Source organism: Antrostomus carolinensis, unplaced genomic scaffold, assembly GCF_000700745.2.
Source record: "Antrostomus carolinensis isolate BGI_N321 unplaced genomic scaffold, ASM70074v2 scaffold25705, whole genome shotgun sequence".
Lineage (NCBI taxonomy): Eukaryota > Metazoa > Chordata > Aves > Caprimulgiformes > Caprimulgidae > Antrostomus > Antrostomus carolinensis.
The window spans coordinates 1-25,356 of NW_010314661.1; the positions used below are offsets into that span (position 1 = coordinate 1).

Here is a 25,356-nt window from a genome sequence, read left to right on the forward strand (position 1 = left end):
AACCCCAGGGCCCGCACGCTGGTGAGGGGTGCGGGGAAAGTCGTCTCTCGGGCCCATGGGCTCCTCCTCATCCCTCACCGGCAGGGACCCTGGGGCTGTCCCGAGCACTTGGGGGGCCCCACCCCACAAGCATGTGCCGTGCTGTCGTGCAGCCCCATCTCATCTCTTCCCTGCCACGGCAGGCCCATCGAGGTAGCGGTGGTTGTGTTTTACCTGCTGTATGTATAACTGCTTACTTCTTTTGTTTTGTTTTTTTTTTGAAGGTGGAAATGGCAATTTCTCCCAGAAGTGGCAAGGCAAGCAAGCACCTGGATTTAGTAAACGTTTTCCAGAAGAAAATAACAAGCCAAAGGTATGGACTGGGGTTCTCGGTGCAAGAAAGACCTGGACCTGTTGGAACGAGTCCAGAGAGGCCAGGAAAATGGTCAGAGGGCTGGAACACCTCTCCTGTGAAGAAAGGCTGAGAGAGTTGGGGTTGTTCAGCCTGGAGAATAGAAGGCTCTGGGGAGACCTTATTGTGGGCTATGAGTACTTAAGTGGGTCCTATAAGAAAGATTGCGACAAACTTCTTATTAGGGCCTGTAGCACTAGGATAAGGGGCAATACTTTTAAACTAAAAGGGGATAGATTTAGACTGGACATAAGGAAGAAAACTTTTACAATGAAGATGGTGAGACACTGGCACGGGTTGCTCGGAGAAATTGTGGATGCCCCGTCACTGTTCAAGGTCAGGCTGGATGGGGCTCTGAGCAACATGATCTAGTTGAAGATGTCCCTGCTCAGTGCAGGGGGGTTGGACTAGGTGACCTTTAAAGGTTTGTTCCAACCCAAACCATTCTGTCATTCTGTGGTGGTAGCAGCTGTGTGGGACTTGTCTCCTGGTACCACAGGGACCCCATACTCTTGTTTCACGTTCTAGCCCTTACAAGAGTACAAATGTATGACAACCAGTCTGCAAATCTTGAGCCCTTTGAAAGAAAGATACATTTCAACCAAATTCTAACACAGGTTTACTTTTAAAAAGTGCTTAACACAGCGATGCCTGGATGCCTGAATTGCATTAGCTCTCAGTTATATTGTCAAGGCCAGACAGCCAGATCACCCTGGTGTGCTGTGGGAGAAGGAAGGGTCCCTGCTGCCCTCTGAGCTTTTATATGTCATATGAGAATGGGCATGGTCTGACTTGATAGGGAAGAGGCTCAGGGCTGTAGCCAAGCTTTCCCCCCAGCCCTCAACAAATCTGTGCCAGCCTGGTGTGTGTGCAGAGCAATAACTGATGGAAAGGTGGTAGTGGAAAGAGCCGAGTGCAGGGTGCTTTGTTTGGCAGATAAGTGATTTGAACTTCACTTTCATGTTATGTTCACTTGTCTTTGAAACTTGTGAAGCATGTTTTAATTGATTTATTAACAAAAATACTCACAGTAATGTTTCATACCTAATTAAAAGTGGGAATACCTTATAATCTTGTAACTGCAGTCTTGAGGTGATTTCTTTTTTTATTTTATTTTTTTTTTTCAGAACAAAAAGAAAAAAGAGCCAGTTTTTTCTCATTATTGTGATACCTGTGACCGTGGCTATAAAAACCAGGAGAAGTATGACGAACATATTTCACAACATAAACAGGTTGATGAGTTTGGCTTGTTTTGTTTACACTTTGATTCTTAATTTTGTGCCTGTTAAGTAGTAGCTCTAGTTACGCTTTGAACGGAAGACTTAACAAAGAGATTCCAGAGCTACAAAAAGTATTAGTAGAGGATTTTCTCTCAGTGCTGTGTGTAGGGGAGGTCTCAGTTCTATTTTTTGTTTTATTGCTGAGGTAATTTTAATGTCTTTCTTGTGAAGTCACCCCAGTGACATCAGTATAGGACGTAAAATTTTTGTGTGAAAAGACCTTGTGTGGAAAACGTATTTTAAAAATCCGCTCCTTTGTTGCAAAGAAATATCAAAATTTGAAATTGGAGAGTCTTGCAAACCTTTCTCTTAAATTAACTTCACGTTATCTCCAATTATCAGATATGTTGGCTTCACAGGTTACTCTAAAGTCAGATGAAATTTAAAAGTACATTATCCCTTCTTACTGTTTTTACAGTCGTGTTTGTTTTGAAACTGGGTAGCTTAAAAGTTCTGTGGAACTAACTGTCCAGGCATCTGCCGCTGGAATGCTTGTTTGTAGTTTGCTTGTGTAACTTGGTGTGGCTTAAGTTCTCCCCGTTACCTTGCAGTGTACAGAAGAAGGCTGCAGTTTCAGCGCACATGAGAAGATAGTTCAGATACACTGGAAGAACGTAAGTGTTCCCCTGGGCCCAAAATATAACTCTGTGCAGTCTTTATTGCAGTCCCTTTTCTCGTTCTTCAGAGGCTTGCTTTCATCCTTCTGGAAGGAAAACTTATCACCTCTGAGCAGAAGCTGTTGTAAGACAGTCTTGTGGGTGAAAATATGTTGAATACTATCTTGTGGGATTGTTTGTTGTTTTGTTTTTTTTTTTTTTTTTAATTGATTCATTTTGTAAGCACTGTGTGCAGTCTCAACCCACTTTTGGAGATGGAAACCATGTGAGACTACTATAGTTGACAGAATGATGCATTTTTTCTTTTCTTCTGTGGTTTTTCCTTCCCCTTTTAAATGCCTATGAAATACTTTTTCCTCAGGCACATGCACCTGGTGCTAAAAGAATAAAATTAGATAGTCCAGAAGAGATTGCCAGATGGAGAGAAGAAAGAAAAAAGTGAGTAAGACTTGTGACCTGTGAATTTGTTTTACTGTGTTTTCCTGTGTGATGGTCAGATGACAGCTGAAAGGCAGCAGTAGCACCTGCTTTACTGCTACTGCTGTTCCTTTGACTCTGCAAAACTCCTGCAGTAGTGGTACGTGTCAGGATGCCTGAGCCAGGAGGGTGCGAGCTACAGAGCCTAATAATTTGGGTGATTAAAATAGAAGGCAAGATGTGCACTGAGAAGGGAGTAGCTTCCACGGACGTTTGCTTTGGTACCCCAGGTTAGATAAATGGCTCCTTCCTTTTAACCTCATCATTTTACATCAGAAATGTGTGTGTGTTTGCTGTTTTTTTTTAATAGCTAAGAAATCTGGAACTATTGTACTGACTGTAATTCTAATACATCCCACTGTGTGCAAATCTCCACAGCTGAAGTTGTCCCAGTAGACCCCAACAGGGAGCTCTCAAAATTTTTAAGAGCTTTCTGCATTGCTTGACTTTTCTACTGAAAGAGAACAGAATCCCTGAATGATGCTGACTCGGGTAGTCTAACTTGCATCGTACCTAAAGTGCAAGGTCGAGTTCCAATGTTAGCAGTATTTCTCATTCTGTGATGTGAGGTGGTATAACTCTTGTTGACCAGCATTGAAGTGTTTAGAAATTCACACTGTACTTCCCATAGACCTTATCCCACTGATTTCTTCTTTTTTTCCTCAGAGTTGAGTAGCTTAAAATCTGCCCTTTTCCAGCAGGTGAAGGATGCTGTAGGCTTTCCTCACTTCTCTTCCTGACTTAGAATATAGTCTTGAGAGTGATCAGTACACAGGTTTTGTTTCTGTGAGCAAGAGTCCTATATGCAGAATGAGAAATGATACAAATTTAATTGCAAGATCACTGCTGGTGAACTTGGGCAGTGTGCTAGACACCTGGGTTTTTTTTGTGGGGGGTTTTTTGTGGGTTTTGGGTTTTTTTTTAAATGAAAATAATCCCAATTGTGTGATGCAGTCTTACTGATGAATCCAGCTTGCATTTATGTCAGAAAGCAATGTTAATGCATTCTATTTTTGAACCTTTTCCTTAAGTTTTTACACAGTGGCTTTGTAAAAGAGAAAATTGAGTGGAATGTATGGTAGGAATTTTTTTTTATTGCCTCCCATCACTTTTTGCTGTATTGAGAGGCAAAATTTATACCCATGTAAGTTCATCCCTGTTCTAACTTTCCTTTGGACGTGGTTTCAGCTTTTCCTGTAAATTTCAGAAAGGCAAAGGGAAGTCTGATCACTATGTCGCTATGTGAGCACATCACAGCAGTCAACTGTTGCACTTGCTGTTTGTTTTCTTACAACTGAAGATAATCTGTTAGTTCCTCTCTTTTATAATTGCTCTTGTTGATACAGAAACAAAAATTTCTTTTCTGCTATCTTTAAAATGCCGTGGTTAACCAGACAAAAACTGCTTGTCATCTGTTCAAGTACATGTTTGGTGTTAGATTAGTTTTGGTTCCAAAGTTTCCTCTTACTGAAAAGATACTTGAGGGCTTGGGTTTTTATTTGCTTCCAGTCTACATATTGCTGTCCTTCCCCCCCACCAAGTGATACTTAATACATCTTCATTACTTACAATATGAACTGTTAAGCAGGTTGGCAAAAACCAAAGTGTCCTTAGATTTGTCTGTCTGGTGGCCTACACCTTATTTCTAACAGTAGCTCCAAGGAAAAACATCAGTACTTGTGTGCAGAGTCTTTGCTACTCATTTTCAACTCTGCATACACTTTCCTGTTTTGGGAAGTGTTTGGGAGAGTTCTTGTCTAGTGGCTGGTGCTAAGGTTTAAGTGTTGAAATTATGTTTAAGGTGTGTATGTCAGTGCGTCCTCTACTGTTTACTAGAAAATTAGGGAAGCAGGAATTGAATGTAGTCGTGTTTTAGGTAACTTTGCCTGGGGAGTGAGTGCTGAGAGTCAAAGCAACATTTATCTACACTTAGTTGTAATGATGATACTCTGCCTGAGACTGTTTTTGCTGAGTTTCTAGAGAATCTCATGGTGGATACTGTTCGTTTTTTACAGATGAATAGAATTTGGCTGTGGTACAACGTTGCTGAAAGCCTTTGTTTATGCAGCACGGTAAAATCAGTGGAAATAAAGTCTTGTAGTCACAACCACCAACCGAAAAAGGCAATATGGAATTAGGACCTCCTAAGCCAAGGCCACTAGATGGAGTAGTGCTGTAGCTTATTTTGGTACTTCAGTCCTTCTGTGGGCATCTTCTTTAGCTATAAAGAATGGGTGTAGAATGACTACCTGGGTGGCTTTTGTTACTTTTTGTACAGCAAGGACCCAGTACTAACATCCTCTATTTTTTTTTTTCCTTGTTATTAAAAAAAAAAAAAGAGAGAGAAACCCAGCTGAAACTTTTGTGAAGTATTAATTGGGTTGCCAGCAAAACATCAGTTTAGTACTCAAGGTCTCTTGTTGACTCACAGTAAACCTTGCATTGTATAGAAAAAAAGGACACCAGAGGGAGTCTGAGCTGTTAGGCAGTTTTGGTTTATGGTGACAGGAAAAAACCTTTTTTTTTTTGTCTAGAAGCTCCACTCAGAGTTAAGAATTAATCTTTTTAGGTCATTAGTAGTTTGTTTCTAATTAGGTTGCAGTGATTTAACACGTGTTTCCATGCTACATCCCTAACATTCCTGTCTTGTTCTTTCAGCCATTATAAATAATTACGTACAGAGCTGAGATTTTTCTTCTTAATTAACTGCTGTGTTGCTTAGTCGTGTATCCTGCTTAAAATCTTTTAGAAAGAGCCTGTGTTTAAAATGCAGCCTTACTCAACACAGAGGGAAGAGAAGGGGGAGAGCTGGCAAGGAGCAAGTATCTCTAGATGAAGTAAGCTGGGCTGGCGTGCTGCTTTCCTGTCTGATTCTGTACAATGCCCTGTTCATTGCTGAAGCCTTTATATCTCTGCTTACCTAAAAGACTCCTGAATGGTTTGTGGCCCATTGAACCTGCTGAGCCAGGCAGTCTAATTAAGCAAACAGCAGTAGAGATGAAGTTCCACGGGATTTCAGGATTTCCCCTATGTTTTGCAGACAGGTGGTTGTGAAGTCTGACATCAACTTTGGTGATTACAATTACTTTTATTGGTTTTTTTTTTTTCCTGTCCCTTCCAAAAGTTGAGGAATATGCTGGTTTCAGCATACTTTTTCTTAAACACAAGCTTAAAGGGAACTATCTACAATGCAGTTCCTTAATATGTCAGAATGAGGTAGTGCTGTCTTCCCTTCTCCCCAAGTGAGAGAAGTGTCTCCCCAGCCTACTTGTTTCTAACCAACTCTTCTTGAGCAAAGGTTATTAGAAAGGATATGGCAAGGGTGTTCTGGTGCTAAAGCAAGTAGTTAAACTTACTTTTGCTTAGGTCCTAATATAACATTGAAGGATTTTCTTGATCTTGTGTGTTCTTTGTAAATTCTCCCCCTACTCTCCCCCTTTTTTTAATCTTTTGTTGTTGTTGTTGTTAGGGATTAACTGCTGTATTTCCTTGCAATACAGCTCATAGGTGGAGCATGTGCTTAATGAATGAAGGCTGATACTGTCAACCACACCACTCCAATTAATTTTGTGGTTCTCTAGTTGAATAATGATAATCCTACAGTAGTTTGGAATCCTCTCTGGTCTTGTATTCATAGTAGTTACATATGTAATAAGGAAAATAACTTCGTAGCACCTGGTAAAAGCGGAGAAGATGAAGCAAAGTAGAAGAAATGTGTTGGTACATCAAGGTAAATATAGATACAAAGAAGTTTACCCTGAACTGCAGGGATGGATTAGCAATAAAACTGCCTCAGCTAAGGTATGGTAAAATCACACTAGAGATGCATGCTCGATAAAATGCCTGGAAGTCTTAAACCAAGATTTTATCAGCTCTCTATTGGGCTGTCTGTTCCCTTTGGGCTGTCCATGTCCCCTTTGCTGTCGGTTCCACATGTGAAATCAAGACCAGCTCAAGAAATTATTGAGGCAATTTGATAACAGTGCTGTTCCTGTAAAGGTGACAAATTGTATAGTTCTTGACTGAGAAATTCATTGTGTAAACTGCTGTAGAAACAGGTCTTTTCTGTTAGACATTTGCAAAGCTCTGTTTTACCAGTGCTTGCCAAGAGCTGGGTTACTCTGATGCTTCTGTGAGCAAGATGGGGTACGCTGGCCTATGCAGCGTGTATGAGACTGGCTAGTGCACTCATTTATTGGGGGGGGGCGAAATCTAGTTGCTAAGACACACATGTTAGTGATTATGCTCTGTGTCACCATTCCCTGTCTCTGGAAGCTTAGGGTATCCTTTACTTGCATGTCATTTTGTTGGTATATATGTAATTTACTTGTCTTAGCATGAAAACCAGTTTATTCTTGTTATCCTGACAATTTATACTGAAAAACTTCCAGTTTGGATTATAGAAGTGTCTGTGGTTGGAAACAGCTGCTGAGAAATGGGGCTGCCTTCTTGGGCAGTACTGACTCCTTCATGAAATCTACTGTGCCAGACCATCACATCCTGGTTTTAACTCCCTTTTTTACAATGAGTAGTTTAAATTCTTAATGACTTTGTGGTAACTGATTAAGCTGTCTGTATTCAAGCTCTGACAAGTTGTTTGCAGGCCCTAAATGCTGGGCTACCTCTTCTTACTTCAGTGATGTTCGTAGCTAACATTAAGAACCTCATTTTGTTAGGGGGCAAGGAGGGGATGCCTTCTGAGCAGGATTTAAACCCAAGTTAGCTCATTGGATTTTAACACATGGCCTTTTATATAAAGAGATTCAGTATAGGCTCTTCCTTCTGCTTTGTCACACCTCTGTTCAGGAGCAGTCTTTCTAAATTTAGCCTTCCTGAATAAGAATTTTCTGTAAAAAAATTAATTAAATTAATTTTCTGTAAAAAAATTAATCTCTTTGATTTGTGACTTCTCTTGAGTAATTTGTGACTGTCCTTAGATAGTAAAGTTTGCAATGTCTGCCATACAGAGGAATAAACTATCAAATGTTCATTTGCTCATTGTGAATGAGATGAAACACTGCACTTGTGCTGTGAAAATAGGTACATTTTCTGCACAAGGTAAAGGCAGTGGGTAAAATGCTATTTAACATTTGAAAATAGCTGGAAAAAATAAACACAGGCACTACAAGTACCTCCAGATGTGCTTTTGCAGGCATACTCAGACTTACAAATTGAGCTCTTTAGCTGTTAGTTACTGCCTGTGTCAACTGGAAGGGTGGTTTAGGAGAAATCTGTCTGTTTTGGCAGTGAATCGAACTGAAAGCATTTGTGGAGTCCATTCAGATGGCTCGGTGGAGGGAGTGGTAACTCACAGGAATGAAAGTGGGAGGCAGTCATGGCTCAAATCACGTTGAGACAGCGTGTCTGAATATGTCCTTAATCAGCATAACTACAGGAGCACTTTGAAGACTCCTTTGCTCCAGGATTAAGGGTCTTCCCTTATGTCTAAAAAAAAAAAGTCTAAGACAAACTTGGGGCTCTTTTGAGCATAATTGCTTATTTTATAGCACTCTCTCCTCCTGTGAGCCGTACTCATGTGAAGGAAAGCACCTTATCCTAAAACTGAGGAGAGGTGCCAAGCACAGGGGTCTTTGTCAGTGTCAAGCTCTTAAGATTAAATAATTCATTGCACACTTGCTGTGTGCTGGGAGTGTTACAACATGGATGAACAAACGTAGCTGATGGGGAGGAGCGGAGGTGAAACATCCCATCCCTGTGCTCGCTTGAGCTTTGTGGCAGATTTCTGGGAGAAATCCAATGAAAATAGATGTTGACAGCTCATGTTCAAATCCTCTTAAAGGAGACAAGTTCTTTAGCGTGTTCAGGTGTGTCTTGTAGGAAGTACTTCTCCTGTTTTTCCCTTGGTGTGTGGTTGAAGCTGTCTGGTATTAATGTGACATTTAACGTTCGTGTTGTAAAATGGGGAAGATGCACGTGCTAAGATTAAATATTTACGGAAAGATATGTGTCCTTTTTGATAGCTATATATACTGAGCAGATGTCCTTAGTTTCTTGTTACTCCATTTTAATAGACTTATCAAATATTAATACTTTGTGTTTCTATCCAGAAGCTGGTGGGGGTGTGCATGTGTTTCTCATCTAACACCTTTATCTCAAAGCACTGGGATTTAGCTAAGTGATGTTTACAGAGCAACTAGCATAGCCGTTTTTGGGCTTTGGTGGTAATTTGCAGCAGGCTTTGCATGTTAGAACCAGCGTGGCATTAATCCCTAGGGAGGGATGGGGAGGGAGGTGGGGAATGGAAGAAAGGGATGGTTTGAGAGATGGTTATAACAGTGGATTTGTTTTGATCTGCATGACTTAGCAATTTTTCTGGAAGCTGGAATTAAAAAGGGACAGTAATTTTGGTGAACTAGAGGTCAGTGTGTGAGCTCAATACTGAATGTTGCTCAAGAGGAAACTCGTGTGCTTTTCCCCAGCTGTCACATGAAAGGCATCTCATGCACCCGGAAGCTGTTCTTACACCCTTTTTTTGATATTACAAGAAGTAAGCAGTTGAGTTGCTAAAGGCATGTTGTACTTCTTAAGATAATTCAAATACTCCGGTTGAAGCACTATAAAAATACAATTGCAGGACTAAATCGTGCTGCTCTGTGAGAGTCAGGCAGGGGGTCCATAAGTGTAACCTAACTGTCTGTAGCTTGTTTGATGATTTGGTAAATCTAATCATGCCAATTTGGTAGATTTTTGTTTTGGTTTTGGTTTTTTGGGTTGTTTGTTGTTTTTTTTTTTTATCTCAGTATGTAAGCATAAATGCACTCAGGTTTCTTTTCTTCACTGATGCTTTTTTAAGAAGGAAACAGTCTGCTAAACTTATATGAAGCATTTTAAAAATCTGTTACATTTATAGAGGGTGCTGGTTTGGTAAAGGGGTGATTGATGAAGTACAGTGAATTATGAGTCAGTGAATTTTTTTTCTTCTAGAAATTTTCCTACATTGTCCAATATTGAAAGGAAGAAGGCGATGCAGATGGAGAAGGAAGAAAGAGGAGAAGTGCTGACTACCCAACAGTTTGGGTAAGCATTTTGAAACAACCTTGTTACTTTCTTCTGAATGAGTTCAGGAGTATACTCTTGTACTGTGATCTCCCAGCACTTACTGCTTCTACTGTGCGCACGATCTAGCTGCCCGTTGGCAGAGGACAGGTCATTTGACAAAGTGCAGATGTAATGTTCATAATCCACTTCAGTTAAATAATAATTGTTAGAAGTCTGTTCTTGCTGCCTTGTTTGAGAAAACCACATTCTAGGGACTGTTCAGCATTACCTTGGTCTCTGAAAAAGAAAGAATGGGGACGGAAGTCACACAACATAATGAATCCACATGGTCTAATCCTTTAATGCCTGAAAATGGCCGAGAGAGATTTTGTGGGCAGATTTGGCTTCTTACTCTCTCCTTACAGATGATAAATCAATAATAAGTGAAGAGGGGAGGAAGATTTAACTTTATATAGCTTTAATGCTACTTCTTTCTTCTACCCACCATCATCTTTATCTATCTGCTATTTTTGTTCTGAGCCTAAGACTTACTCCTCTTGGATTTTCATCTGTTCTCTCCCTTATATTGGGAATTACTTTCCAGTATGGCCTTTGTTCTTTTTTCTTCCCGTCAGTGTTATGTGGAACCAACTAACTTCATTAGCTCTACTATAAGGCTTGTGGAAAGACTTTTTTAAAAAAAAAAGTTAGAATGATCCACGCTCCTAGAGTATCACTTGTTTAAACTGGAAGAACTGAGCTGGAAGGTAGGAGCAGACTCAGTTCCAAGGGGCTCTTGCTGAATACCATTTGCTGCTGCATGGAAGTGAAGCTGGAGCTTTTTTCTTTTTTTTTTCTTTTTTTTTTTTTTTTCCCCAATAGGAGATGACACTAAAAATAAAACTTGCACCATGGTAAAGTGGTTGAACTAGTGTGCAATAGGGTTCATGTCAGGCTAGTGTAACTTGTTAAATGGTGACAGTGCAAATTATGTTGGTGCAGCACGTGCTTCAGAAGACCCAACATTTAGCCACCTCCTCCAACCAATTACCTTTCATAACTTTGGAAGGAAAGGTTTGTAAAAGACTGAAGTAAAACTTCTTTCAAAGGATATAAAGTTGCAGAAGTGATTTGGACCCAAGGAACGGAACCTAGGCAGTGAGACTAAAGCTAGAAACGAACATAATATTATGTTTGGAGATTCTTACAAGCAAAGATGAGTTTTGCTTGTCACATTAATGAACTTTGGCATCTACAGATTTGTTTGGTAACTCTTGTGACTGAGTCAGATGCACTAGGTAGTCTTAAAAGTCCATCAGCAATTCCATACTACTACATTTGTGAGTAACTTTTTATCTGGAAAATTGTTTTTGGGGAAAAAAAAAACCCTCAAAATTATAGGTTGTTTGCTTTCACTTAGTAACCTTTAACTCTGGTTGATTTTGGAAATCTCTTCTTTCCTCCCCTTCCCTCCCTTCCCTGAGCTGCTAGCACTATAGACTTGATGAATTGTCCAAAAAGCTGTCATTTCTGCTTTGTATGTCAACAGTAAAGATTCTGGAATTGGTGCTTATCTGGCAAATTTAGTGATGCATGAGGCAAAAATAGCATACAGCTTGTTCTGTGCCAGCTGTACTATAAAAGCAAATGGCTAAGTAAGATTTAGAGAGGATTAGATACTTAACACTTATATGGCACTTTCCATTTGTGGTTCTCTGAAGTGCTTTGCAACTGCTAATTCTCAGCATCCCCGCCTGTGAGATTAGAGAGGCAGAAGGACCACTTTGGTAGTCTGTCTGGTGTCTTGCAACAGCTGATTAATAGCGCATGGCTCTTTATCCCCTCTAAACGGGAAGTGAAGAGTAGTATATCCTTCACAAGGGGAAGGCAGAAGCCATTTGTTGGGATGTGTTTGTGACCTTGGGGTGTCTTTCTGGGTATCTGAGGCCCTAGGGAAATCAAAATGTTGTTTTTAACCCTTGGTGAAGAACAACACCTCTAATGGAGCCTATATTTGCTCAATATCGTATAAGTTATGCTACAACGTCCTGAATTTAGAGCCTGGTTGGACAAATTCAGAAATGCAGTTCTCTGTCTAGGTGGAATTGAATTATGGGAGCTACTTTTAGCCTCCTTTTGTGGGCTGAGGGACTGATGCACAGGAAGGTGGTGGCTCGCCTCTTGTGCCACAGGATGACAACAGTATGGTGGATGACGCTGTTGGGGCTGAGCAGTCAGTGTTAAGACACTGTCATGAAATGACTGTAGAATGAAATGAAGTATGTTTTGTTGCAATATGAAGCCATTTTGAATGCTATGGTAGGCCCTGTTCTCTTCTCAAGAAGGACTTAATTAGACTGGAAGATACGGAGGAGAGGAATGTTGGTAATGGGGACGTTTCTATACACGCAAAGAGGTGGGTGGCTTGGACGAGCTGTATGATGGAGGTCTGGAGAAACTGCGTAGGTGGGAAGAGGTGAATGGAATGGAGTTATATGGTTTCTTGTAACTTGAGAAGGATGGGGGTACCAAATGACCATTTTGGACATCAGAATGAAGATAAACCAAAAGGAATCCTTTTTCACAAAATATTAACACCTTGCTGCAAGATTTCAGGGATGCCAGACATTCACACAGCATCCCACAGTATGAGACACAGTGTCTTGGGAACATCTCTTGTGAGAGAGGGTCTCTTTGAGTGGTACACTATGGAAAAGTAGGCGAGGAGAAAGGTGACTATTTGCCCTGATTTTATGCTCTTTTTTGTTTCCTCACATGTTCCATTGGCTGCTTCTCTGTGACAAGGTGCCAGGTTAGAAATATGAGATTCTCCTTGCAGATACATGGCTCTAGACCCAGGGAGAAGTTTCAGGAAGAAGCTCTTGCCCAAGTATCATATTATACGGTTGACTAGGGATAACAGGACCTCTGCATGCTGTAGGTGAGGCTGGAGGAGAGAATATTGAGCAGAATGAACCATGGGGCTCATTCAGGACAGTAGATCTTGTATGTCTTTTGTGATTGTAATGTGCTGATTATTAGTTGCAGTCTTGTTTTGCTGAATTAAGTCTCTCCTGTCTGAAAAGAAGTATTTTCAGGAAGCTTAGGTTGTCCCTTCTAATTTTGCTTTTCTGTCTAGGTCACCTGTGTTCTCGTATCTGTAGACTTTGACAAGAGTTTAAGCTCTCCAGATACCTTCCTAATAAACATGTTTTGTGTTTATAAGATACCTGGAAGATCATGGAAGATAAGTGGAACCAGCATGCTGTGCTCTTCCTATATTTTAGAACTTGTTATTTTGTTTCAGGTTTTAAGAAATCCATTGTCCTGATAAAAGTTTATTTTATTCCTTTTCCACTGAAGTGGGAAAGATGAATGGCATGTTAGTTGGAGGCAGGAGCAGGCAGTTGTTGCGATTGATGTCAGTTGGCTGAATGGATTTAGTGCAGCAAGATCCTTCTCTGAGCTATGACTGGAAAAAGGAGTCTTCAGCAGTGGAAGTATGGTTATAATAGATGATTCCCTTGTAATTCAGTGTTCCCCCTGTTTTGAATGACTTAATTACTTAAGTGAAGGGAATATTTGTTGACTTCGTAATGTGAAATGGAAACACTATGTCCTCACACTGTAGATCATCAAGGAGCTTGCTTAGCCTGTGTACCCTTTGCCTTGTTAAGATAAAAGTCAAGAACTTCAAACTCTTCATTTAGGTTCCAGCTTTGTCACATTGCCCTGCCAATGACATGACTTGTGACTGTCTGTCTGGTCTGTCACCACATGTTAGCTGAGCTGGAGTAAGTCCTGGCATCATGCTGTGTTGCTCAACCTCAGATGTGGACCTGAGCTGTTTGGTTACATCAATTGATTTTGTTCTCGTAGCCTGTCATTTATGTGAGCTTTGTGTTTCTGTTCTCCAGCAAAATGAAGGGGATGTGGAAACCTCCAGAAAATGAAGAAAGGCTTGGGCAGCAAGGAAGACAGAGGAGAAGACAAAGGCGCCCATTCTGGAAGAAATTTAGGAAAAATGGTGGCGATTATAATGCACATAGAACTCAAAATGAGGTGAATGGACCAGAAAATGGGGTGTGCGAAAAGGAACATGAAAACCAGCGTACTTTGTCAGCGCAGGTGTATGAGAAGGACATGGACCCTCTCAGTCTTCTGGCAAATGGTGATGCTGGTAAGATGAAGGAACTTGGAGAACTTTTTTTTAGGTGGTACTTCTGGAGTGATTACTGACCTTTTGTGGAATGAGCAACTTCTGGGGAGAGCTGGGGATTTCCAAAAACACTTAAACTCTATCCTTGATTGAAAGAAGGCTAACTGTGCATGTTTAAAATGGGAGAGCTCTTTGCAGAAGATTGATGCAAGGCTTTAGAGTATTCTTGGAGAAGAATACTGAGGAGCCTGTTGTCGTACTTATCTTCTGATTGTTAACAACAAAAAAGCCCAGGATTTGCTGTATTGTGGCTAGAGTAGTGCCAAGGCCAACATTGTCATGAGGTTGAAGGTAGGATCCCTACACCTAAAACTTGCACTTAGAACTTCCTTTCAAATGAAATTTCCATAGAGAGAGATCCTGGTTCAGGACATGGTCCTCTAAGAGAATTCCCAGTGTGATTGTTTTGAAAGAGTGGGTCAGTGCTTTATTTAAAGGAAATGAGTTAAATCTTGCATTTCGGGGAGCTTCTGCCCTAGTTAGGCTTGACCTGTTATGGAGGAAACTATCTCAGTAGTCTAGAGGTCATTGAGATACATGTGTGTGTGTGTCTGGCTGAATTCATGCCTACATGTGCTGGTGGGAGGAGCTAAAATTAGTAGACTTAGTTGAGATATGGTTTGGAAAGAAGCTGAAATACAAAGTAATTGAAGAGGAAGAAAAATTCTAATTTATAAAGGCCAACACAAGAATGTTTACCACCAGCATTAAGCGCTTCTGGATAAGTTTGCTTGCAAGCCAAGTTGATTGGGGAAATTCTAGCTGACTACTTTTGTGTCTTTCTGATTTTTCTGTGAGAATTAAGAAGCATTAAATTTTATTCTGTATCATAAAAAAATGCTTGCTATGAATGGAAAATGATGTTGGGAGACAGGATGTAGGTGTGTATTGGATCTGAAAAATAACCATATTAGATACTTACTTATCTTACCTTTGTATGTTTTAAAATACATTACTAGCTTTTAAAAATCAATATTTAGCTAACAAACAAGAGAATTTCTGGACCACCTCAATTCTATCTTGGTTTTAACAAGTACTTTACCATAATAATCTTATTTTATCTGTAATCTCCTGACTAGGAATGCTTTTTTGTCCAAAACACTTAGCTGGGAGAGGCAGCAACAGGAAGGTGGTTTGGGATGTAGGGAAGTGATGCTGTCGTAACTTTAGGAAGGAGAGGAAAAGAAATACCATCTGTTTTAAGTTTAGATGCTGAAACTTTTGCTTGCTAGTCAGGCTTTTGGAAGTGCTGACATAAAGTTTGTGTGCAGTGTTACACATTCTGATGTACAATAGTCCAAAGGACCTGGACCAACTTAGGTTGCTAAACTAATATGTAAAATAAGAAAATCTTTATGAAGATAAATAGTAAAAAAAATATAATAAAGTATTTTCATATGGTTTGGGTTGGAAGGGGTCTTAAAGATCATCTAGTTCCAACCCCCCTGCCATCAGCAGGGACACCTTCCACTAGACCAGGTTGCTCAAAGCCAACTTTGACAACCAAATTATTTTTTTAAAGACTATTAAATATTACGTAGTGGGTTTGAAAATAACAGTATTTAGACTGTGAAAATAAATGGATTTCCTTGTATGAGTTGACTGAATTACTTAAAATGTCAGCATTTTTATTTTAATTCCAGTTTTTCTGTATTATCTCATTTACTCTTGATACTCTCCATATGTGTGTTCTCTGAAGTATCGCTGCTTTGTTTTTTTTGGTGAGCATATCTTGTTTCCACATGCTGGCAGCAACATAAACTCTCCAGATATAACTATTTATAATATAGTCAGCAGTGATGCAGTACTCATAGAATATGGCATGTAAGCTGACTTATACTCTAGCTATTTTTAGCAACAAGGCTAGAATGGATCCCCTGGAAAGATGTCTGATTCTGAGTTTTTCCTCTTGAAAACATAATCTTCAATTAGTGGGAACAAGAACTCAGCATCCCTATGCAATGTTTGTTCCACTAACCTCTGCGTGTTGGGAAACTTCAAGGATACTTAAATATAACTGTATTTCCCTGCAGCATCTGTGTTTTACTTAATGATAAAAAGTCTAATTATCCCACAGTACAGCCTAGTAGCTTCTGTTATAATAGGTAGAAAAGGAACGTAGTATTTGCTTATTAAGGGAGTGGAGCATCTCCCTTATGAGGAAAGGCTGAGGGAGCTGGGGCTCTTTAGCCTGGAGAAGAGGAGACTTGAGGGGAGACCTCATTAATGTTTATAAATATGTAAAGGGCGAATGTCATGAGGATGGAGCCAGGCTCTTCTCAGTGATGTCCAGTGGTAGGACAAGGAGCAATGGGTGTGAGCTGGAACACAGGAGGTTCCGCTTAAATTTCAGAAGGAGTTTCTTTACAGTGAGGGTGCCAGAGCACTGGAACAGGCTGCCCAGGGAGGTTGTGGAGTCTCCTTCTCTGGAGACATTCAAAACCCGCCTGGACACCTTCCTGTGTGATCTCATTTAGGTTCCTGCTCCAGCAGGTGGATTGGACTAGATGATCTTTCGATGTCCCTTCCAATCCCCAACATTCTGTGATTCTGTGATTACACATTATTAAAGCCAGTTGCAGGGTTTTTTTACTGTTGAGGAATAGTCATAACAAATAATCACAAACATAATATAACTAAGTATAACTTAAAAAAAAAATTATACAACTGAAGTCCATGATTTTAATGTATAGGTACATATTGTTGGAGTATTTAAACCTTTCTAACAGCAGCAGTCCTTTCTGTAGAGGGTATGCCTTTTTTGCATGATGCTTTCACTTGGATTCTCTTTAGTGGCTAGTTCCTTCAAAGTTAAGAAATTGAATGGAACATGAGAAAATAAAGTTTTCCTCTTTATTTATAAGCAGAAACAAGGTAAGATGATGAGCCCATCAATGTAAAATTTTGAGATCTACTGATCAGAAACAGTCCGTTGTATGCAGTAGTGCATAACGCTTCCTACAAATGTGTTACTCTCAAAGAGAAAATGTATTCCAGGAAATGTCTTCTGAATTTGATAAAAAGTAAATTAAAACTAATTATTTAAAATTAAAAGAAAATAAAAAGCCCCCAGCTACAGTATGCACTCAACATTTTGGATGAGGTAGAAAAACGCAGCAATTAATCAAAATAACTTGAAGCAAATAGTATTTTTGTAGTTTAAGCATATGCAGGTGCTATGTATTCTCCCTTGGAAAAATGCACTGCATTTAGCATGAGCTTCCAATGTAATTGCACTTTGACATGATTACCAAATCAGTGAGAATCAGCCTTTCTCAAAGAGTTCAAAGTGAAAAGAGGCAGGTAAGTAGTTTAGATAAATACTTGTGTGTTTATCTAGAAGTTTAAATACCTCTGTATTTATCTAAAAGTTGTTTTACCAAACATCCTGAGCTCCAATGAATCAAATTGCTAGTTTTTAATGATATAAGAGAATAGAGAAGAATTTGTGATTTCAAAATAAAAACTTCAAAAGTGTTTATTTCAGTAAAATCTTAAGAAGTGTGAAGCAGTTTTCTCTGGGACAGGCTTAGACAAGGGATGGGAGAGGGCACAACTCCTGTTCTTTGTGAAAATAAGATTGCAACCAGTCTTTCTGTAGAAGTCTCAACAAGGTAGTTTCTCAAAATGTTCCTAGTAGTGTTGTGTGTATGTATTAAATCTGTCTGCAAGTGTATTACTAAAAAGCATTTCCTAATTTTCCTTCTAGTTCTAGCACTGTTCACCTGAGAGTCTTTCCCAGATTTTAATGCATATAAATCCTTTGTTTCAAAGTAAAGCCATCACAATTTTGCATGTTTATTTTTAGGAATCTTTTTTCTGATAGGGCTCTGTTTTCCTAGTGTTCTCAAATTCAGTATTTTTGGTTCACTTGCCTCCTATCTTCCCAGTATTGTCTTTTGGGGTAGTTTGAGACTGTAATACCTCGCTTACTCGTGCATGTCTGTAGTACTCTGCGGGGATTTAAGTATCGAATGGTCTGTAGTACTGCTGAAAACCAGTTATCTAATATGTAGCCTTGATTCTCAGTGTCCTTGCTCTTAAATTCTCACTTTGAATGAGCCTAATTCTCCTTTCCTCCCCTGCCCCTGAGTGGCTTTTGAATCCTTCTCACCAGCAGGAAAAGAATAAATCCAGCAAGATTTCAAACATATTATGAAATCCTCTCTCTTTCTTCACCTACATTTGATAATAAAACCTATAATTATTTTCAGTATGTGAAGGAAGAACCAGAAGTCCCAGGCTCTTGTTCAGGAAATTTTTTTGCTTCTGTAGCTTTGATGGCAGGACTGTAAACCAGTGGTGACACAACTTTGCCACTGAATGTCTGCAGAGGGTAGGCACATGTGGGGTTTTTCTGTTGGTGAGCAATGGTGCCCAACATCAGCCTTGTATCGTGGTGAGACAGGGATTTAGCAGCAAGGTTGGCTGTTGGCATACAGGAGTATTGGGAAAAATCCATCTTGCCTTTTCTCTCCCTGCAGAATCTGACAAGGACGAAGCAGCAGCTGAAGATGAGAGTGTGGGATTGACTGTTGTTCCCAAGCAGGTCACCTCTGCCCTGAGTTCGTTGTCAGCCAACTACGGCAGCACATCCGACACCGAGCCTGAAGGTGCGTGGGAGCGCGTCCTCTGCCCGTCTCTCCTCCTCTACCCTACGTCACTGCGGTGGTGTGGACTGCAAGCAGTGATAAAACCTGATCACAAATTACCCTGCTCTGGGAAGGAGGGGGGGCTTCACCTATCCTGTATTTGATCCTTTACTATCTCCCACCTCATTGTCCAGCCCCTGTGTATCTATAAATACAGCATTTATGAGTACAGTAGCCCAGTGGTAGCTCTTTACGGCTGTATCCCCAGCTGCTGAAAGCTGCAGGTTGTCAATCAGAACCTATATAGTATTTACAGTTTCCTGAGGAAAAACTTTTAAGAGAAATCAAAGGTGTTGTAGAAGAAAATACAACATGCAAGCTATGGCTTACATTTAGCAAAGATGTTAAAGTAATGGCAGTTCAGTGGTTGTATCTCCAAAATACTTGGCTATGGAAATGCCTTTTCATTTCTGGCCTGTCTACCAGTGCTGTAATTCAGAGCTGTCTTGACCTGTTGCTTTTTAGGCTTATACAAGGAAAGCAAGAAACTTGTTAAAGGTTATGCACAGGGGTGTTTTTGCCGTCTGTGTACAGATCCAGTTTGCTTTCAGTGACAGTGCATGCTAGTACTGTAATGACAGGCTGGGGGGGGGGGAAGGGAAAAGGATAGGCTATTACTCTCCTCCTCTTGTTTCCCAATTCCTTCCTCCTCCCAGTTTTGAGCAGTGACTGGGGTTACTGGGTGAGCCATTACTTGTTCCCAGTATGGTGATAGCTCCCAGTCTCAGAGAAGCACCCAGACAGAACACAGCATTTGTGCAGACGGCCAGTGCACAGGGATGTCCACTTGGCCTGTGCAGCATCTAATGCCTTTCCCTGTCCCCTCCCTTCTTCTTCCCCAGCCCTAAAACATACTTCAGAAAGCCTCAGAGTTCCCTGAAAGACTCTTTGCTTGTCTCTTCTCGGCATCATGTCCTGGGTTGAAGAGGGGGCATAAAATGTCTTTGGTTAGGGTGTGTCATCAAATTTCCCAAGCCTTTTATCCCCTAGTTGGGGGGGGAAAAAAAGCAGCGTGTCTTTGCTCTTGCTTCAAATCATGTTTGCACAGTGCCAGGAAAAAGCTGTTGTGCTCACCCTGTGGACTAATTTTCATGTCCTTAAGGGCTTTTTCCATAGAAGGCTGCTGGGTGTTGCAGTTAAGACTTGAACTCTCTAGTAGTTAGATTTTGTGCTTCTCTGAGTGTATGTATCAGTGTATTGTACAAAGCCGCTGTTACTCTTCCTTGTTTTTGCAGATAGTTACTCTGCCTCACGTGCCCTAGATGACCTGCCTGAAGTTACAGAGAGTGTCTAGCAGGCAGGGAGTTGAACTTGGGCATCCTCTGCCCTAACTGTATCATGATTTTCTCAGCAGCCAGATTTGCAGCAAGCTGTACTGAGAAGCAGAGGCAATGTACTTTCTAAGTGATAATGAGGCAGAGGTTTTAAAATCTCCTTCAGAAAAATACTTCTATTTTTCTTTTGGTATTGCAGAACTGAAATGTCTTGTTTTCCTTTCTGTGAATGTTTAGAAATAATTCTTTGTATTTTAGAAGAAACTTCAAACCAAACAAAACTCTCCCTTCCTCCAAGTAAGCCTTGAACACCTTCTTATCAGGTTATGTGAGCAACAATAGTACTAACAAACTGCCAGTGCATGGGGATATAAGCATGTTAAAGAGACTTTTAAGTCTGAGATGAAAGTGTGTTCTTTTTCTTTAAGAAATCCCTGTCAAGACTGCAGCAAAAGCTGAGAAAAACCAGGCTGCTCCCAGAAATACGCCTCAAACTACTTCTGTTCCTCGGAATCAAAACCCGAATCAAAAACATCCAGAAGATGCAGGCACAACGTTAAGAAGCTCGAATTCAAATGCACATCCCCGCAGACGGCCTGAAAACTGGGGCAAGAGAACATTACCTCTCCTTCCAAAGCGCCGTCCGACTCTGCTGGAAATGGTAACGGCTTTAGCGCTAAAATGACGCCTCCTGTACACGAGTAGCATTATTTCTGAGCGGTTCTCCTCTTCCCTGTGGGACGTTAGAGCAGTCTGTTAGCAAAAGTCCTGTCTTAAAAATAGCAAAGTGTGTGTTTCAGTTGGAGAAGGGTGTAGATGCTTAAACAGACAAATAGAAATAACCTGGTGTACATTCAGGTAATTACTGACTTTGGTGAGCAAGAGCTGACGACTTAATCATGTGCCTAAAATGAGCTGCACAAAGGACAAAACTTCTATTCCTCCCTCTCTGCTCCCTTGGTAGTATCCAGTAGGCTTTGTTCGTGTGAGATCCCATCAGCCTTATTCTGATCTTCCTCTCTTTGCTCCTGGCTTTGCTACTCAGCTGCTGTCATCTGATCAGGGTGCACAGAGGTTTTTCAGATGCAGTCAGAGAGATCTTGTTGATGAAGGTGTTGGTGACTTAAACCGTAGAGTGGTGTTGAGCTGCAATCTGCACGTGCACGGGTTTCTTCTCTGTAGGCATGTTCAGATCAATCTGAGGAAGTGACAGCACTGATAAGTTGAAGTACCAGTTGGTGTCTCAGAAGGGTAAAAAGAGGATTGTAGGGGTGAGTCCAAGGTGTTACAATTCTGTTCTCAGTAACAGTGCAAAGCATCCTACTTGGGAGCTTGGTGGCTTTCTTTAGGACGAACAAAACTTTGAAGCTTTTATTGCATTTACTACTCAAAAGCAGTATCAGATAGGTACACTGCCCTTCTGATTCTGTAAATAACCAGTATAAATCTCCCCCATCAAGGCAAAACTTGTGGGCAGAACACAGGAGAAAGCAGGGTGCCACTGATATCAAGGCTCTGAAACAGGACAGGATGCTTAGGCAAGGGATACCTGATTATGGCAAATCCCAAGCTGAAGATGTGAGAGAAATGGTCCTTTTTTCACATAGTACTATTGCTGCCAAGAATTAAATCTCCTAGTGACTGAAAAGGAAGTGTTTGCCCTTTGTGTAGCTCCCTAAGCATGCAGTTTTCTTTATCTCTTGCTCTTCAAAGTTGTTGGTGATCAAAGCAGTGAGGACTCTGAGGGGAAAAAAAAATGAGATGCAGTCCTACATGCTGAGAGAAGCTAGCAGAACATTGTAAGCCTGAATTGCAGCTTGCCAGTATAGTCCATTTTGAAATTGCATTTTGGTGGGTTTTTTTTGCTTGGCTACAATAAACATGTTTTAGTCATCCCCAAGCTCACTGACAAATGACCACCAGTAATGTGTGTTTAGCCATTCTATATGCTGACAAAATAAAAAGCTTGTGTAGTGTCATTCCACTGATGCTCACCTCTGCATTAAAAAATGTAATGCAAAGATACAGTCTTTGACAGGGTGATGGTGCCATCCCATCTGTGCCTGTATTTGACCATTAGGGAATTTAGCAGTTTTTCCCAGTCTGTCAAAGAGAACATCACTGTGCTGTCCCTTCTTTGCCCTAATGTGCATCCCTTAGTTTGGCCGGGACGTTTCTGAAGGCTCACTTTAAGTGTTGGCTGCTTGTAGCCCCCTTTAGGTAACCTAGTCTAAATAGAAAAATGTGCATACTTTAAAGTGACTGGTTAAACCACTGTTGAAACTTTTAACAACAACAGAAAAGCTTCTCTGCCACATTACAAGCCTAATTTAGCTAGATCTCCTGCAATGTGTAATACAGATCTCCTGCAAATGATCAGGTAGATTTAATCACTTGCTTTAAACTTACTGTTTGCTCAGAGTACTATTTCTTCTGACGCTTGCAATGACAAAAGGTCCTTCAGCTTTCTGGCTGATTTTTTTAAATTTTTTTTTTTAAATATCAAAATGAACTTTAGTGAGGGTAAAGGAGATGAGGGAGGCCTTCTGGTTAAGCTACTAGACTTAGGTTGGTGGATTATAGCCCAAACCAGTTATTGTTATTTAAATCCACAGTCTGGTACCTGATGAAACATGCCCTTTCTTTGTATTTATAAGTATCTTTTACTCATAGGGATTTTCTAATAAAAGAATGCCTGTGATATTAAATTACAGTACAATCTGGAAAGCGTCACAGCTATCCTGATGTACTGGAGTGCATGGCTTAGTATTATAGTATTAGGAGAACATCATCATGAGGGTGGTGAAACACTGGCACAGGTTGCCCAGAGAGGTGGTAGAAGCCACGGGGCTTCTGGAAACATTCAAGGTCAGGCTGGACGGGGCTTGAGCAACCTGATCTAGTTGAAGATGTCCCTGCTCACTGCAGGGGGGTTGGACTTGATAACCTTTAAAGGTCCCTTCCAATCCAAACCATTCCATGGATTTACAGTCAGAAAATTGGTGAGGAAATTCCTTAGTGAATTGTGGCCATTATGAGCCTCTGTCACTAGAAGTGGTGTTTGACCACTGACTTGCACTGCTCTAGCAGCCTGCTGCTGCCCAGAAGTTGGTGGGGGAGCAGTGAATGTGAGCATATGTGGCTTTCCTGTGCTGTGTCTGGTAAGGCAGTCTCCTGCTCTGTATGTCCAGGACTTGTGTGGGAGAGCTGACTATTTAAATTGAGATATTAAAAGTTACTGAGTAGAGCCATACATTCTGCTAGGCTTGTATCAGCTACAGAGCAATAGAGGGAAATGTGCATCATCTTTTCTTCTTTTTTTCCAGTTGCTGGCCCAGGACATCCGACACGAAAGGAATGTGATTTTGCAGTGTGTTCGATACCTCATCCGAAATAACGTGTTTGGACTTAATTTTAAAACAGAACCAGAAGCTGAAACAGAGACTGAACAATCCTCTACAACTACAGCAGAGTCTCTGACGGACAAGCTGGATGAATCTAATTGTTCTTGTAGCTCTGACCTTCAGTTAGCAGGAGGAGAAGGTGCATTATTAATAGCCCAGGGTGAGAAAGCATCCGAGGATCAAACTTCACAGATGGTTCACTTGGCAGATGAGGACACGTGGGAAACCCCGTCAGTTCAGTGTGAAGCAGCACTGTAGAGGATGTCTGTTGTGGACAGTAAAGCAAAGGCTGATGTTTTCTACCTGACTGTTGCTTTTTGAAAGACATCAGTATAGCAAAATAATCACTGAAGTACATACTGAGAGCTGTTAAAACCACTTTTCTGATCTGTTCTGCCCGAGGTGGCCATTTCCTTGTGAAAACAGCATCCACATTAAGTAGCTGTGTTTCCCTGTAGCAGAAAGGCAGCAGTGGCACAGAGCTCCACCTTTCCTAGAGTAGGTGCAGATCCCCACTTTTGAGCTTCAGAGCTCTGAATGTTTTACCTTGTTATGAAATGTGTGTCAGTCCATCACCAGAGCCAAGTAGTGTTGTGGTAGGATGGATCTTCCTGATGTGAAATCATGGTCTGGCATGTCTGGGAATATCTGAGTCTCCAGAAGTGTTTCAGTGTGCTTTTGAAAGGGTAATTCAGTGCACTTCCCCCCCACCCCCCCAGTTGTTATTGATATAATGTATCCAATATAAATGTAGTATATCCAGTATAAAATGAAATGGAAGGTATAACTGACCTGGCTCTAAAAGTACTGCTTGCACCACGAGTTTCCTCCTCTCTGAACTAATTTATCAATTGAGCAGAGAAATGGCAATGAGGGTGCAGACTGATGCAAGAAGCCTTTTTTTAAAAAAAAATAGATTAAGATACAGTAACTGCATCAGTGCTAGGTTGCTGGTGGAGCTCAGGTACCCAGTGTTAAGCCTTAGCCCTTAACTACTGTTACAGTAATTGCCTGACAGATCTAACTCTTGAAGCAAACTTGTAGTATTAAGAATATTATCAAAGTTCAGAAAGCTCACCAAGGTTACCCGTTTGTCCCTTTTTAATATGCATAGGGAATTTATTAGTTGCCCTTCTGGAAGAATGTCTTACTTGGTTATGATGTTCCTACAGCATGCAGTGATTTTTTTTGTTTTTCATAGATTTGTGCACACATTTGTAGTGTTGTGAGCACTAAAACAGCATCAGCCAAGGTTTAGAAACAAGTTTAGTCTTCTGATGACGTTGTGCACTTGTTTGTCAGAATCCTTCTTGTCAAGGGCAGGTGTTAGTTTGTCACATTGACTCTGAAAACTTGCAATGAAAATAATCCATTATCAAAACCTCAATTTCATAATCTACTCTTTGTCTTTTAGTCGTGGTTAAACTTTGGAGCTAAATCTCAGGGACTGACTTTATTTTTTGTTTTTTTTTTTGGTAGAAGTCTAGCCTTCCATTCCACTGTTTAAAATACAGCGACTCACGTGGGGTTTTTTGTTGCCTAATAACTCCTCTAGTTCCTTAACTTGTGCCATACATCTCATTTGTGGTGCTCAGAAAAAAAGAAATAGTTGAAAATTCTGTCCCACTGCTCTGCTGTTTATAGCTACAACTACATATTGTATTTGTAATGCACTGTCTAAATTTATGGAATTATGTAAATATCAACACCCTTGTAAAAGCTGCGTGTCTCAAGAATGTGTGTGCAGAATAGAAGCAGTGATCATAAACATTTATATTTCCAAGGCAGATGATTCACTCTTCCCATGATGATCCCACGAGCCATCTCAATCTCACTGACTTGCTTATGGCTTTTACAGTTTTACTGGGATGAAAGTACCAGCAAAGGACTCTAATCCACGGAGGTCTGGCACTCGGGCAGAACCTGATTTCAGAGTGGAGTGTTAATCAGTGCTGTTGAAAGCATGGGTAACAGCTGCAGGAAAACAATTTGATGTCTTAGGAATGCTACTAAATTGCACTTTAAACAACCTTTAATGTGCTT

General features: G+C 40.6%; 1 protein-coding gene across 1 annotated transcript; it reads left to right on the forward strand.

Moving 5' to 3' along the window:
• Positions 1 to 8: 8 nt before the first annotated feature.
• On the forward strand, positions 9 to 23,571 carry NUFIP1 (nuclear FMR1 interacting protein 1; the record flags this gene model as incomplete). The annotated part of the gene is made up of 10 exons (XM_010167722.2): positions 9 to 21; positions 264 to 352; positions 1,519 to 1,623; positions 2,223 to 2,285; positions 2,650 to 2,726; positions 9,711 to 9,803; positions 13,682 to 13,944; positions 18,468 to 18,596; positions 20,338 to 20,570; positions 23,236 to 23,571. Coding segments are annotated over 10 exons (1,401 nt in total), but the record flags the coding sequence as incomplete, so codon positions are not given.
• Positions 23,572 to 25,356: the final 1,785 nt, after the last annotated feature.